Below are 14,802 nucleotides of genomic sequence, written 5' to 3' on the forward strand. Positions count from 1 at the left end.
AACCTGAGACCATTGCTCCTTGTTCTGCCATCTGAGAACAGCCTTTCCCCATCCTCTTTGGAACCTTCCTTCAGGTAGTTGAAGGCTTCTATCAAATCCCCCCTCACTCTTCTCTCCCGCAGACTAAATAAGCCCAAATCCCTCAGTGTCTCCTCATAGGTCATGTATTCCAGCCCCCTAATTATTTTGGTTGCCCTCAGCTCGACCCTCTCCAATGTATCCACATCCTTTCTGTAGTGGGGGACCCAGAACTGGATGCAATACTCCAGATGTGGCCTCACCAGTCCTGAATAAAGGGGAATAATTACTTCCCTAGATCTGATGTCAATGCTCCTCCTAATAGAACTTAATATGCCATTAGCCTTTTTGGCTGCAAGGGCACACTCATATCCAGCTTCTCTTCCACTGTTATTCCCAGGTCCTTTTTTTGCTGAACTGCCACTTAGCCAGTCAGTCCCCAGCCTGTAACAATGGGATTCTTCCCTTTTCAGTTCAGGATGCATCTTTGAGATGAAGTGTAAAAGGGAAGTCCCAGGAGCTTGTGGGTCATTGAGGATCACATGGCACTTGTAGAAAGGAAAAGTTAACGTAGGTGTTTAGCATGAAATTCCAGTTTCAAATTCACATTCTACCTCAGGGTTCCCAGCCTCGGTTACTTCTAGACTGTTTCCTTGTTCAGAGTTGTTAAACATGTAGCATCCTATTACTCTGCATTACCTCTCTGTTTGCTCTTAGGTGCAATTCAAGGTGCAGTTGATACTGATTTATGAAACCTTAGCAAGTTTGGATTCCTGTTACCGGAGGAAGTTTGCCACTCTCTTTGTGCATCAATACGCTAGGAGAGTGCAGCTGGTTGCCTGGACACTGGCATAGTGGAGGACCCCGGGTTCTGGAATTCAATTTCTCCATGACAGAGCCCAAGCTCAAGGTGTAAAACAAAGCCAGTCTTGCCTGAGATGGCACTTTTACTTCCCTTACTCCTTTTAGCTCAGTGAACAGACTGAGCCTCATGCATTATCCATACATTTCTGTTTTGTTTTGCAAATGTCAGTGCATGTACCCAGAGACCTACTGTATGAAAGACATTTAAAAAAAATTATGACATTTTCCCTGCATTTTAATGCATCAGCTTTTCTCCATCCTATAATGTAGAGTTGCTATATGCTGTTGAACAAGTTATTGTGTTTCAGCCCAGCGGGGAACTTAATTTGATGATGGATCCTTGCGTATGATGAGTGATGTGCTTAGAGGGAAAAGGCATTAAGTATATGTAATATTACTAACTAGAAGAATATTACCAGCATGAGGCCAGGATAGCTAATTGTAATTATTGGTTATTAAATAGCACAGCATGAATTTTTAAGGAGGATAAGCATAAGATGTGATGTTTACAAAAAGAAAATTAAATTGTATTTTCCAGAGACTCCGTGCTTTACAAATGACTGTTCATTTGTCTGTCTAGGCTAAAAAGCCAGTTGTACCAGACATTTTTACTGGGTGTCTGATGATTGAGCTACAATTTAGAGGAAGCATTCAACTGTTTTCAACTTCTGCTTCCTACCCCATAAATAGGATGTGTAATTCTCTCTGTTTACTTGGCAAACCCATAAGAGAACCATGCTTCAGAGCCACATTTTCCAAGTATTTTTGGCACTCCCTCCTCTTCTTGAAGCCGCTTTTATTGCAGAGAAGTTTAGAGATATTTGAAAGCCCCACATTTTCTTCATACCTAGACAGTTCAACCCAGACATTTGTTGGTAAAGTTTATCTTATTCTCGTCCATCCAGGTATGCTGTTAATCAGCAGCTGGTACCATTTCATGGGCCTCTTATCTCACAAGGGCTCTCCAGTGTTTAATTTCAGTAGGCCATTTCAGCTACATATAATTGAAACAGAAGAGCCCAAAACCATATGAATAAAAACACTATCCAGTTCTACACATTGCACAGCTGAAGTGGCTCACTGCATGTGGACCAGGACTTATTTAGGGTGTGTCTACACTGCACCATAAGTCAAAACCAGATACGCAATTTGAACTATGCAAATTGCATATTTGCATATCTTATTTCAATGCTAATTCGAAATAGCTTATTTCGTCATTTGGCACTGTCTATACAGTGCCAAATTTTGAAATAAAGTTCTATTCCGAAACATCCCTTACTCCTCATAAAATGAGGTTTACAGAGACATCGGAATAGCATGCCCGAAATAACAGGCTTGCTGTGAAGACACGAGATAGTTATTTTGGTATATTCCAGTATCCCGAAATAGCTTTGCAATGTAGATGTAGTCTTAATGTGCAGAGGAGAAGAGTTAGGGGTAGCTCTCAAGTATCTGAATGGGGCTTCCAAAGAAGATGGAGCCAGGATATTCTCAGTGGTGGAAGCTGACAGGACGAGGAGCAATAGTCTCAAGTTGCAGTGGGGGAGATCTAGGTTGGATGTTAGGAAAAGCTATTTCATTAGAAGACTGGTGCAGCATTGGAATAGGTTGCCTAGGGAGGAGGTGGAATCTCCATTCTTTAAGGTTTTTACGTCCCTGCTTGACAAAGCCCTGGTTGGAATGATGTAGTTGGGGTTGGTCCTGCAGGAAGTTGGACCTCCTGAGATATCTTCCAACCCTGTAATTCTATGTTGATAATCTGGGGGCTGTGTCATACATCACCAATGTATTGCGTAGGGTGATTCATGTTGCTTTGGAGAAGAATGTCTCCAGGAATTAAAGATTGCTCTTCAATTAAAGATTACTACAGGGTGCAGCTCCACGCTCTCTATGCTTGTCAATTTCCCTGTCTCTGGGGGTAGGCAGGCCTGGCTCTGCCCCTGGCTGCACCATCCTCTGCCCCTGTCTCTGGGGGCATACCAGCCCTGGCTTCTCACCTCCCTCCCCCACAGCCACCGAGGAGGGGAGCACCAGGACCGTGCCAGCCCTGGCCTCTCAGCTCCCCATATACCCCGGCTTCTCGACCCCTCCCAGTGCCCCAGCCGCAACCAGCCCTGGCCTTTCAGCTCCCTTCACAGCCGCAGCCAACTCCGACCTCATGTCCCCTCCCCACCAGCCAGGGCTGTGCTAATCCCTGCCACTTGGCTCCCCTCAGGCCTCTTGGGTCCCGCCCCAGCTTCTCACCCCCACCCCTTCCACCGACTGCCAGGGCTGCACCATCCCTGGCTTCTTGGCTCCTTCCTGGCCTCTTGAACCTCCACTGCCTCTGGCCGCAGCCAGTCCCACTTCTCACCCCCCTCTGCCCTCTGGTTGTTGGGACTGCAGCCATCCCCGGCCTCTCAGCTCCCGCACAGCCTCCCGGCTCCCCCAGTCTGTCACCTCTAGCCTGATACACCCGCTCCCTGGTCCACAGCCCTGGCCTCCCAGCCTCTCCCCCCCCCACACCCTTCCCCGGTCACAGTCCTAGTCTCTTGGCCCCCCTCTGGCTGCCGGAGGAGGGCCAGGACTGAGCCAGGGGATGGCGGGAATGGTGACAGTGGCTCCTCGCTGTTCTTTGGGGCCCTGACACTCTAGGACCCAGCGGGGAACTACCACCTCTGCCTAGCTCGTACTCAGGCCCCTGCCTGCCAGGCACTCTAGCCTCAAACAACCCCTCTCCCCCAGCAAGATTACAGTGTCAGTGTCAACTTCCTGCAGGGGAGAAGAGGAAACCCCAAGGCTCGTGCTGGATTTGGCTTGTGGGGGAGCATACATGCTGCTTTGGAGAGTCTATCACAATGTTAAGAACATTGTGCATGCAACCTGCATCTCCTGCAAAACCGTCACACACTGGGGCCCATTTGTGGTACCAAATTGCTACTCATGCTAATTTAACTTTTGTTGAACAGAAAGGTTAAATAAAGTTGTATTCTACAGCTGCTCCAGTGTCTTGATTTCTTCCAGAAGGTATGTCATGTTATTGGATTGTGAGGGGAGCAGCCGGGTCACTGCTGCACCCATGGGGGGGGGGGGATGTTGCCCCAAAAGTGGTACAAAGGGGGCCATGTGAGGGGTCAAACAAAAGCTTACTTTCTTCTGATTCTGTATCTGCTCTTCATATATCTGTATAATGTCTGTGTGTGTAGTTAGGAATCTGTACTCTGTATGGAGACTGAAAGTCTCTCTGAATGTGCTTGAGCGATGGGCTCGCCCTATGGACATGCTAATTGGCAAGGTTCCAGGGACAATAGGACCCTTAAGTACCCAAGACCCACCTGTGAAGGATTAACTGTTACTCCTCAGGAGCTTATCTCGGAATCCCGTTTCTCTGCCGCGTGTAGATGTGGGCAGTTACTTCGGGCTAGTCAGTTTCCAAAATGGCGACCGGCCGGGATTATGCTAATCAAGCATGGGATATTTAAATCCCACGCTTCATTAGCAATTTCAGTCACCCTCCTTAGCCTCTCTAGTTCGAACTAGGGGGCTAGTGTAGACGTACCCATAGGTAGTAGGTACAGCACACAGTAACATCTACAATCCTCTTTTTTTTCCCATTGCAGTTCTGTTGTATACTTCCATACAAACCAAAGGACAACATACCTGCAACTCTATCCTGTCTTCTATTCTCAGTGCCTTCAGTGCCTCTATGTTATGTGTGAGCTTGTAGTTAATCGACACATGGTCCAGCTTCCAAATGAAGTTCAGTTCTTCTGTAATCTGTTTTGTCAGCACAAAATATGTTATCACCTGTACACAGTGCATCTCCAGCATAGACTACATAGTGACCAATCAGAACGATCATTTCTGATCATTCAGTATTCCCTTCAGTTTTTAGAAAAACAGTACTTCCCAGAACGATCATTTCTGCTGGATTACAGAAAACATTTCCTAACAGAAAATATAACATTTGTATAGGCTATTAATGGAATGTGAATTTTGTCAAAATTACTGTTTTTCTAAAAATGGAAGGGAATGCAAAAATGATGGTGTTGCACAAAGACTTAAAAAATGAAGAGTTTTGCTACCCCTTTGGTGATTGGCATCATGTATCATTCCTAACATTTTCAAAAGCTTCAAACCTTTAGGGGGTAGCTGAGTTAGCCTGTAACTGGAAAAACCTAAAAAACCAACAAATAGTCTAGCAGCACCTTAGAGACTAACAAAACATGTAGATGGTACCATGAGCTTTGGTGGGCACAACCCACTTCCTCAGCTATTTGTTGTTTATTAAATGCCTTGTTATGGGGATAGTGCAATTTGAAAGATTGAAAAAAAAAACATATTGGAGACTGGGCAGGCTAATAGTTAAGGCCCAATTCAGTGTCCATTGAAGTCAATGAAAATCTTTCCATACCTTTAAAGGACATTGGTTTGGGGGACTTACACTTGATTTAAAGCTCAGTATAGTCAGTGACTAAATGGACTTTAGAACAGGCTCTTAATTAGCAGGTCTGGCGACAGACTTTGTTGGGCCCTGGGCAGGAGAGGGGAATATTCTCCAGGTCCTCCTGATGGGGGAGGGCTCAGTTGGAAGGGGCGGGACCTGGGAGTAGTCTCCCTCCACTCAGCCCTCAGTTCCACCTAGACCATGGGCTCCAGAAGCACTTTAAATGACCCGGGGCTCTGGCAGCTGCTGCTGCCACAGTAGCAGTGGTGGCAGCTGGGAACCTTGGGCCCTTTTAAATTGCCAGAACATGGGGCAACTGCACCTGCCCTCCCCCTCCACCTATGGCTACACTAATTGGTCAGACTTTCTGTTTGAGAATGTGGCTAAATATCCAGGGTAAGTCACAGAGGTCTTGAGAATGGTCTCATGCTATTTCTGGATGGGCAAGTGTCCATGGTTCAGTGACTTTCAAGCCTTCTTTAACTGAAGCTTGTAAGGCCATGAAAGAGCCCCCACACAGTAAATCTTTTAATGCATCATCCACAGTTCTAACCAGGAGCACTTTGTCACCTATGCCAAATAAAAAAAGTAAATAGTCATCAAATCATCTCAATGTTTCTAATCTTTACTCTGTGCAACAGGGATGTGGTGACACTTACTTCTTTGCCATCCACACTAAACTGAATGAATCTTCTATAGAGGTCCCCATTTTTTTCTGAAGTCATATCCACTAATGTTCTTGCAGGAATGCCAACATCAATGGCTCCTTGAATATTATGAGTTATTAAGGCATCCAGCTCTTGTTTATCCTGTTAACAATTTCAAACACACATAGTTTTGAACTAGGAGGGTCTTCTTCACAGAAAGCCTTCCCTTGTGGTTTATAACCAGCTCAAAGAACAACTCAGTAAGCCTCTATCTCCTCACACTCTGGAGAAATAATTTCTGTAAGCTAAAAGTAATAATTGTATTGATACTAATGCCATTATACTGCTCATTCTCTGCTATCTAACACTATCTGAAAACAAGTAAAGCCAAGCTGTACAATGGTAAAAGCAAGGTGAGCTATAATCACCATAATTTTATTGTGTTATTGAAGAAATAAATAGACGATTGAACTGGCCACTACTCTATCAAGTTCCACTTTTAAACTCAGTGTTCTCTTTATTAATCAGAAACCTTTTACTTCTTGTATGTACACTGCTGTAGACTTTTATGGTGTCTATATGATATTACAGTAGGGAGATATATTGTAGCTTCTGTAGCATTGTATTGAGCATAGTAGTTATTGTCCAAATATAATAAAAGGCATAAAAGTACAATATAAAAATAAACATCTACAAGGAACATAAGCAAGTAATTCAGAAACCTGAGGTGGGGTGTATTATGTTAGCCATAGCATTTGACTTACAGTACATTATAGCAATTTCCTAAATCACATGCTGGGCTTTAATGTTGCCTCAAACTATATATTTGTTGTTTGTTAGTTAAAAGACAAAATTGCAGTTTCCCTACCTGTTTTTCCTAGTAATAAAATAGTTGTTTGTAGATACAATCGCACTTTATCTCATACTCATTCCAATAATCAGCATGATACTTACGTCAGTGGCTTTTAATATAAGAAGTCCCTGTAATGTCCTTTCATCGACAATGATTAGCATTTGTGAATCTAAGTTCATTTTATCTATCAGGATGTATCCTGATCCATCAATTTTTATTGGTGTTCCAAGATCCTGTAATAATTAAAATAAACATTCCACTTGAATCTTTTATGTTTATTTAACCTTTTTTCCCCTTAATAAATGGACTATGGGGCATCTGGCTAAGAGACTAGTAAATCAGACAACATGATTATCTAGTCAGTGCATGGTAAATATCAGAATTTTTTTTAAACAGTAAATAAGTATACATTGCTTCTTCTTCTTACCTATTTTAAAATGTTTGCTTATATTTTAATATGTGGAATAGCATAAATGGGGAACAAAATAATGTGAAAGATTTTCATGATTATTCTGTCAGATTCAGTGATGTGCTTTACATTGCTGTAGTGACAAAGTAGCCATAAATTGAGTGAAGCCAAGTCTATGGCTGCCATGCATGTGGTGCAGAGCAGCCAGAGTATTCTGGGATGTCTGGCTCATTCAGTGATTACAAATTTCCAAAATTTTCCATCTTAACCTCTTCTTCTTTTCATTTATATCTCTAAGCACAGCGGTCTATGAGATGTAGGCTCATGGTACAAAAATGTAGGTTTTCAGTAAGATTTTCCATAAAGGACTATATATTACTTAGTTTAGCTGCCTTTTTACTAGGAGTCTGATTTTATACACACATAGCACATGGGTATAAATGGTGCAGAACAGTAATGTGCTGCAGAGCCCAGAATGGCAGTGTTTTGCACTCATTTCACACTGGTGTATACAGCTCACAAAGGCTATGTCTACACAGCTTCCTTCTTCCACAAAAACCTATCCAAATTAAGCACAGATTAGCATATTGCTGTGCTTCATTTGCTTAATTAATTAGGAGCCATTTTTGCACAAGAGGTTTTTGCTCAAAAAGGAGCTGTCTACTCAGCACTTTCTTGTGCAAAAAAACCCCCTTGTGCAAGAGCCATTCTTCCTGAAAAAATAAGGAAGCCTCATGCAAAAGCCTCTTGCACAAAAAGCGGATGCTCATTAATTATGCAAATGAGGTTTGGCAATATTCCACACAGCCTCATTTGCATATTTTTAGTGCAAAACGGGTGCAGTACAGACATAGCCCTAGTGAGTGTAGTTCACTGTTCTATGTAGTGGCGCTTAGACCACCTACAGTAAGAACTAAGAATGAGTGAGCTCTATAGCCTAAGCTGAGAGCCAGCTTGCTTAATAGTTCAAGCTGTAGAGTCTCCTATACTAAGGTCCTAAGTTCAAATCTGCCAGCTGGTGGTTACACTTACATGGATGGAACCTTCCACTTTGGAGGAAAAAAAGTTACAGCACTTCTCAGGGCATGTCTTCACTACAGGCCAGATTTACAGGGCTCCAACCAACACAGGAGGGGTCAATTTATTGCATCTAGTATAGATGCAATAAATTGACAGTACTTCACCTCAACAAGAAGCAAAAGGGGAATCAACAATAGTGCAACTTTAGTTGACACACAGCAGTGAAGAGATTATTATAAGTAGATCTAAATACATTAACTTCAGCTATGTTATTCACATAGTTGAAGTTGTGTAACTCAATCTCCCACGGTAGTGTAGAGTAGCCCTTAGACATTCTTAGATTATGATAAACTGTGGTGAAGAAGATATAATTCTTTAGGGCTAAATATCTACTCATGTTCATTTGCTCCAAGTAACTGCCATGCTATGAAGGTTAGCCCCATGAGCAGTAAATGACAGCCCCATGAGCAGTGATTAATCACAAAACAAATGGAAACCTATTGCATTTATTGACTAATATGCTAACAGTGACAGTAGCAGGGCAGGATCCCCCCCCCCCCACACACAGCATATATGGCTGCAGTAAATCTTGACAGATTTAGGGTTTTACCTGTGAATGACACAGATGAAGAATACTCATTAAAAATAAAATATAAATGAATTAAATGGCAGATGCTAATGGGATATTTGCTTCCTGATTCTTTTCAGCTATATCAGTCACAGCACCATTGATTTAGTATTCTGCCAGAAATGCTTGGTTTCCTGCCAGTCTGCCAGTCTGCCTCGGAGTCAGGGATCCTAGGACTTCAAGGGTCCACAGCTCTGGGCCAGTCACCTGGCAGACTGCCCTAGAGCCAGTATTCCATTTCCTTTTGTGGCAAAAATTGAATTTTTGGAGTTTTGTTTCATGCAGATTTTTTAAATATTGAAATCTTCCATGAAACTGAATTACCTTTCCCTGTACTGCTCTAGTTTTCACTCTGTTTCCCTTGGCTAGTGAAGTTTTTATGGACAAATAAATCAGACTTGTTTTTGATGAAGCTGTCCAGAGCCACAGCATTTCATACTAGTCATAAACTCCAGGGAGAATTTTGTAGTTGGACCCAAAGACAGCTGTGCCATCTGATTAAATACAGTTGGTGAGACAGGGGAGATTGTAGTTTTGGATTCTACTCTGGGGGAAGTCTGCTTGTCACTTGGAAGGAGTGTCTGTGGTCAGTGAGGGGGAGAGACCATGGTATAGTTCACCCTGGAGCCATAACCCAAACATTTTGAAGAAAATTTTGAAAAAAATCCATGATTTTTTTGTTTTTGTTTTCAACCACCCTTTTGAATAACTCATCTCTAACACTACGGTATGTGGCAACTGTTGGTAAATACTGACCTTTCAAGTCTGATTTCTAAGCAACCCATTTTTTAAATAAGACTATTAGCAGTCTCAATCTTGTTTTCTATAAAGATGCATGAACATTTCCATAACTTGAAATTATCTGATTAAAATTCTATTTACATTTTGTCTCTGCACGTTGTTTGGATATTTTTATACAAGTCTCAGGAAATGCTTTTCAGCAGTGCTGAGCAACCCCAACTCTAGCTAAAGCCAGCATGAGTCCCGTGTTTTGACGGCTGTCCCTTATGAAATAAATTACCAAAGTATTTTACAGTAAATTTCCACAAAGAGTAAAGGCCAAATACTACAAATCCATTCACTTTTGAGTGTAAGTCAGGGCAGAATTTGGCCCTGTGCTTTATGAGAGCATTGCTACAGTTTTTTTTCTTTTGCTCTTATAGTGGGAACGTTTTTTTATAAAGCCTTCTTCTTTAAACTCAGAAAGGAACATAGAGTCCCTATAGGATTCATTTTTGTTACATTGACAATTTTCTAAATTTCTGTATAGCAAAGTCCTAGCGTCACCCTCACTGACGTCATCAGCAAATCCTCCATTGACTGCAATGGGAGCAGCACTTAGCCCTGTGTTCGAACTGGGTGCAGCTAGTAAAGATTAAAAACAGCTCATCATTAATATGCCAGGCAGTACCTGCATTGTTTTGCATTTGTTCTCAATAAGCATTTTCCATTGAACTCTGTTTTCTACTTGAAGGTCCCCATTGGCTTGAAGTTCACAAATGCCTGATTTCAATTCTATGTGAATACTGTATTTTAACTCTTTTTCTGCCATGATGGACAACTTATTTTCTCCTGGTATTCCCTTCAGCTGAGGCAGTTCATGCCTGAATTCAATTTCCATAGTGACCTTTGGCTGGCTCTCCGTTCTCACTTTCAGATAGGCAGACTTGCCATCCGCTTTGAGGGTACAGAAAAGTTTTGCTTGGCAGCCATCCCTCTGAACAGATCCAGTGAGCTGTGACTGAGCCGGGATATTGAGATCCTACCAAAAGAGAAACATCTTTTTGAATTATAAATCCACATTGAGACTAGTTTACTCCCTCCCCCGCCCCAAGTTTGAGACATGAGATGGTCACAATTAAATATTCAGGGACAAAGCCTGAAGTCTTTATCCAGACATTTACTCAGGCAAAATTGACACTGCATCTAGTGAAATGCAAGTTTTGTTTGAGTTAAAGACTGAAAAAGGACTTTGCAATTTGATTCTAGAATTTACAACTTCTGTATAGATCGGGGTGGGCAATAATTTTTTGCCAAAATTTTTGAAGTGGCCCTGGGCTGCACTGGAAGGGGTGTGGCCTCAAACAGAAGGGACGGGCCAGGATGCATCCGGGCTTCCCCACCCACAGACCATGAGTGGTCTGGGGGTGAGGGAGCCCTTTTGCCCCCCACCCCCAGGTTCTCCCTAGGCCCATGCCTCTAGTAGTGGGAGGAGACTTCCTGTGCTCCCCCACTCCCAGGCCAATCAGGGCCTGGGGGTGGGGATAGGGCAGAGGAAACTTCGTGCACTTTCCCCGCCCCCAGGCCAATCAGGGCTTAGGGGATGGGGAGTGCGCGAAGTCTCCTTCCGCCCTGCCAGGAGTGCGCAGCGCTTCAAAGCACCGTGTGCTCCTGGCAAGGCAGAGGAAGCTTCCCCTGCCCCCAGGCCATAATTGGCTGGGGAGGGTGGAGGAACGGCAGGGCCTCCGCAGGCTAGATCAACCCACTTGGCGGGCCAGATCTGGCACATGGAGGCACTTTTGTACACCCCTGGAATAGATAGTATAAAGTCTTAAAATTAAAAGAAATCAAACTTCCTAGTTCCTCTATCTAGAAATGTCTATTGACCAGAACCATTCTGAATTTTGAGAATACCCTAATCTGCATAAAAATAGATAAGGGTATGTCTACACTTGCAGCCTAAGTCAAACTAGGGCTGCAAATGTAGGCATTTAGAATTTCAAATCAAGCCCGGGATTTAAATATCCCACGCTTGATTTGCATCTTCCTGGCCAGGCACCATTTTTTTTTTTAATTTACAAGCCCAAAGCAACTGCCTGCGTCTACATGTGGCAGTGAAATGGGTGTTCGAAATAAAGCCCTAGTTCGAACTACCTGTTAAACTTCATTGCAGGAAGAATAAAAGGTAGTTCGAACTAGGGCTTTATTTCAAACGCCTGTTTCACTGCCACGTGTAGACACGGGCAGTTACTTCGGGCTTGTAAATTTCAAAAATGGCACCCGGCCAGGAAGATGCAAATCAAGCATGAGATATTTAAATTCCGGGTTTGATTTGCAATTCTGAATGCCTACATTTGCAACCCTAGTTCGAATTAGGCTGCAAGTGTGGACAGACCCTAACAGAAGTTCTTGCAAGTGGCATTCTATGCAACCCAATTGAAAAATGGAAAAACAATTTAGCAAAACCAAGTGAAATTCCAAAACTCCTTTGGAATGGTTTTTCATGGTTCAAAATTGATTTCTTTCCCAAATTGGGACTTTGATTTTTAGTTTTTTCTTTTTCTGTCACAGAAGGCAACCCAATGAATGGGATCAATTATCTACCTTTTTCCTTTTGACTCTTCATAGCCATTTTAAAAGAAGATCATATTGGAAAAATAGTAGAAAAAATGAAAAATTGGACACAACTTCTCCCCCATGGGCCTTGGGAATCATTCTTTCTATCATATTCAGCAGGGATGCAACAGAAAGCCCAAACATTTCAAAAATTCCAATTTTAATGAAGAAAAAAAAAGGAATTCTTGAAAGAAACAAAAACTTTTGATAATGTCCGCTAGAGTCTGACATTCAAACTTTATCATGGTGATAACGGGCTATAATCATCCTCTAGTTCTATTCTGTAGAGGGCATCTGTCAACACCTGAGATGTGTAGTTTTCAGAGTCTCTATCTGGTGCTGCAGTTAAAGACTGAGATGAGTTTGCAAAGCTACACAGAGAGGCTTATACAGCCCACCCATAGCGTATTATAGCTAAATCCCCATTAGTCCTTCACTGTATTTATCCAGGATCTCTTTTAAAAGTTGCCCATGTACCTGCAGTAGCTGACATCCCATTTCTGTCTCCAATGTCCATTCAGTTCTATTCTGGGTCTGTAAATCTCCTCTTGCCTTGAACTTGCATTCACCAGCCTGTAGCAACAAAAGGCCCTCAATTGCAGATCCTTTAGCTGCAGAAAGTAGAATGGAGTTTTGGGCAGGAAGCCCTAGGTCACTGAACTGGGGAACAGAGTGCCTCAATATTCCTTGGAAAACATGTTTGTGTCCGCAGGAGCTCTCTATTTGCACATCAGCTGTTTTGCCATCACACTGGAGGTTGATTGTTGAGCTAATATTACGGGTGTTCACAATGAATGAGCCCCAGGTGGCTAAAGTCTGAGGTAATCCCAACTTCTGTGACAGAAGAAAAAAGTTGTTTCAAACAAATAAGCCACATATTCTTGTAAACACAGCTGCCCTGTTAATTGGATTCTGAGGACTGGCTCAGCTTTCCTGCTTCAACAAGCCTGGGGATGGGATGAGTAAAACTCTGTAATAAATAGTAGATATGGAAAAGTAGATTTCCAAAATTCTAATTCTAGAATGAAAGAATATGGATTTATTAAAACTACAGTTCTCAAACCAGGAGTCAAAACTTCTCAGGGGGTCATGAGGTATTACATGGGGATTGCAAACTGTCAGCCTCCACTCCCTGTTCCCACTTCACCTCCAGCATTTATTACAGTGTTAAAGAAAAAAATGAGTTTTTAATTTATAACATGGGGAGGATCACACTTAGAAGCTTGCTATGTGAAAGGGGTTACCAATATAAAAGTTTTGAGAACCTAGAGTCTAGGAGGAAGAATTTTTTTAATTACAAAGTTGAGATTAAACATTATTTTATGGTAATGACAGTAGCATCTGTCTCTGTATTACTCCAAACTTTCAACTTTAGAACATGTGTCTCTGCAAACACTCTCACTTGCTGCTACTGCAGGGCACCTTTGATAACCCACCTCTACCTGTTCCACCTAAAGAGCAAGATTCTGCCACCTTTCCAATGAGTAGCTTCTTACTCCAGCAGTAATTGTGGCAAAGGGTGTTAAACATGGAGAATAGGAGGCAGCTCTCTATGCCCACTTAGAATTAAAACATAGAGGCTAAAGCACTTTATAGAAAAATCAGCTGGGCAATTACCTGAAGGGTGACACATGTATTCATCAAAGTAACTGTCCATTCTATATTGGTTTCATTTTTTGCTGGTTTCACTTCTCCAGCTGCTTTGAAAGTGCACTGTCCAAGGACAATGTCCATCAGGCCCTTATATTTGTCTCCTTGTACTGATGACATCTTCACTTGGTTCTCTTTGGTTATGCCAAGAGACTGAAGTTGAGGCAAGGAATGGTTGAAGCCAATCTCCACACTATGCTCGAGGCCAGAGGTGGCATGCAGGTGCAGGCGGATGAAGGCATCATTGGAAGAAACATGACCAATGAACTTGGCTGTAGAGTTGCTGGTGATCAATGACCCATTAAATGAAACTCTTGCTGGCGTCTAAAATGGAGAACTATATATATTGGCAATGTTGTTGTCATGCTACATTACATATTGTTTTAACATGGCCCTTTGGTGAAAGAGAGTCTGATTCTGTACTGCAGTGAACCTCATGTAGTCATTTATATTTGTTCTAATAAGATACAAAATGCTAGCATCAGTGTGAGTGAAGAATTTTCATCTGGTGTCATACTATACCCAGTACACACAGGTATAAATGACTACACAAGTAGAGAATCTGAGTCTTCATACTGAGTTTTTCCGTCACTTTCTTCATAAAACAAATAATACTAATGAAGTAAGACTGGAGTTATTAATTTGGAGCGCTCAATATGGTTAGCTGCAACCAATAGGCAGAATTCTGACCTCAGACAGATTCAGTTTCCCAGTGACTTCTATTGCCCAGTGTTAGTGGGGATTGGATGCGTGCAAGTGAGGTTAGAATTAAGCCATGTTTGTCTGTTGTGCCCTGTGAAAAGCTGGGAATAGGTGACAGGAGATGAATCACTTCATGATTACTCCTCTGGGGTACCTGGTATGGCCACTGTCAGAAAACAGGATACTGAGCTAGATGGATCTTTGGTCTGACCCAAAGATCATGTGTTCAAGTGCATCTATGAGCCTTCT

At 42.4% G+C, this 14,802-nt stretch overlaps 1 protein-coding gene across 6 annotated transcripts in view; it reads right to left on the bottom strand.

Moving 5' to 3' along the window:
• LOC102446612 (uncharacterized) overlaps positions 1-14,802 on the bottom strand; it is a 234,792-nt gene that overhangs the window by 55,188 nt on the left and 164,802 nt on the right. For 5 of the 6 annotated variants that reach the window (XM_075899316.1, XM_075899315.1, XM_075899314.1 and 2 more), the window contains 6 exons: positions 13,819-14,175; positions 12,679-13,035; positions 10,277-10,627; positions 6,910-7,041; positions 5,968-6,117; positions 4,522-4,638 (listed from right to left, as the gene is read on the bottom strand). In XM_075899316.1, coding sequence (XP_075755431.1) covers positions 4,522-4,638; positions 5,968-6,117; positions 6,910-7,041; positions 10,277-10,627; positions 12,679-13,035; positions 13,819-14,175 — 1,464 coding nt within the window. The remainder of the gene's footprint in view (positions 1-4,521; positions 4,639-5,967; positions 6,118-6,909; positions 7,042-10,276; positions 10,628-12,678; positions 13,036-13,818; positions 14,176-14,802) is intronic. The other variant, XM_075899317.1, reaches the window with a different exon arrangement.

This window comes from Pelodiscus sinensis, chromosome 16 (assembly GCF_049634645.1).
Source record: "Pelodiscus sinensis isolate JC-2024 chromosome 16, ASM4963464v1, whole genome shotgun sequence".
In the NCBI taxonomy this organism is placed as follows: domain Eukaryota; kingdom Metazoa; phylum Chordata; order Testudines; family Trionychidae; genus Pelodiscus; species Pelodiscus sinensis.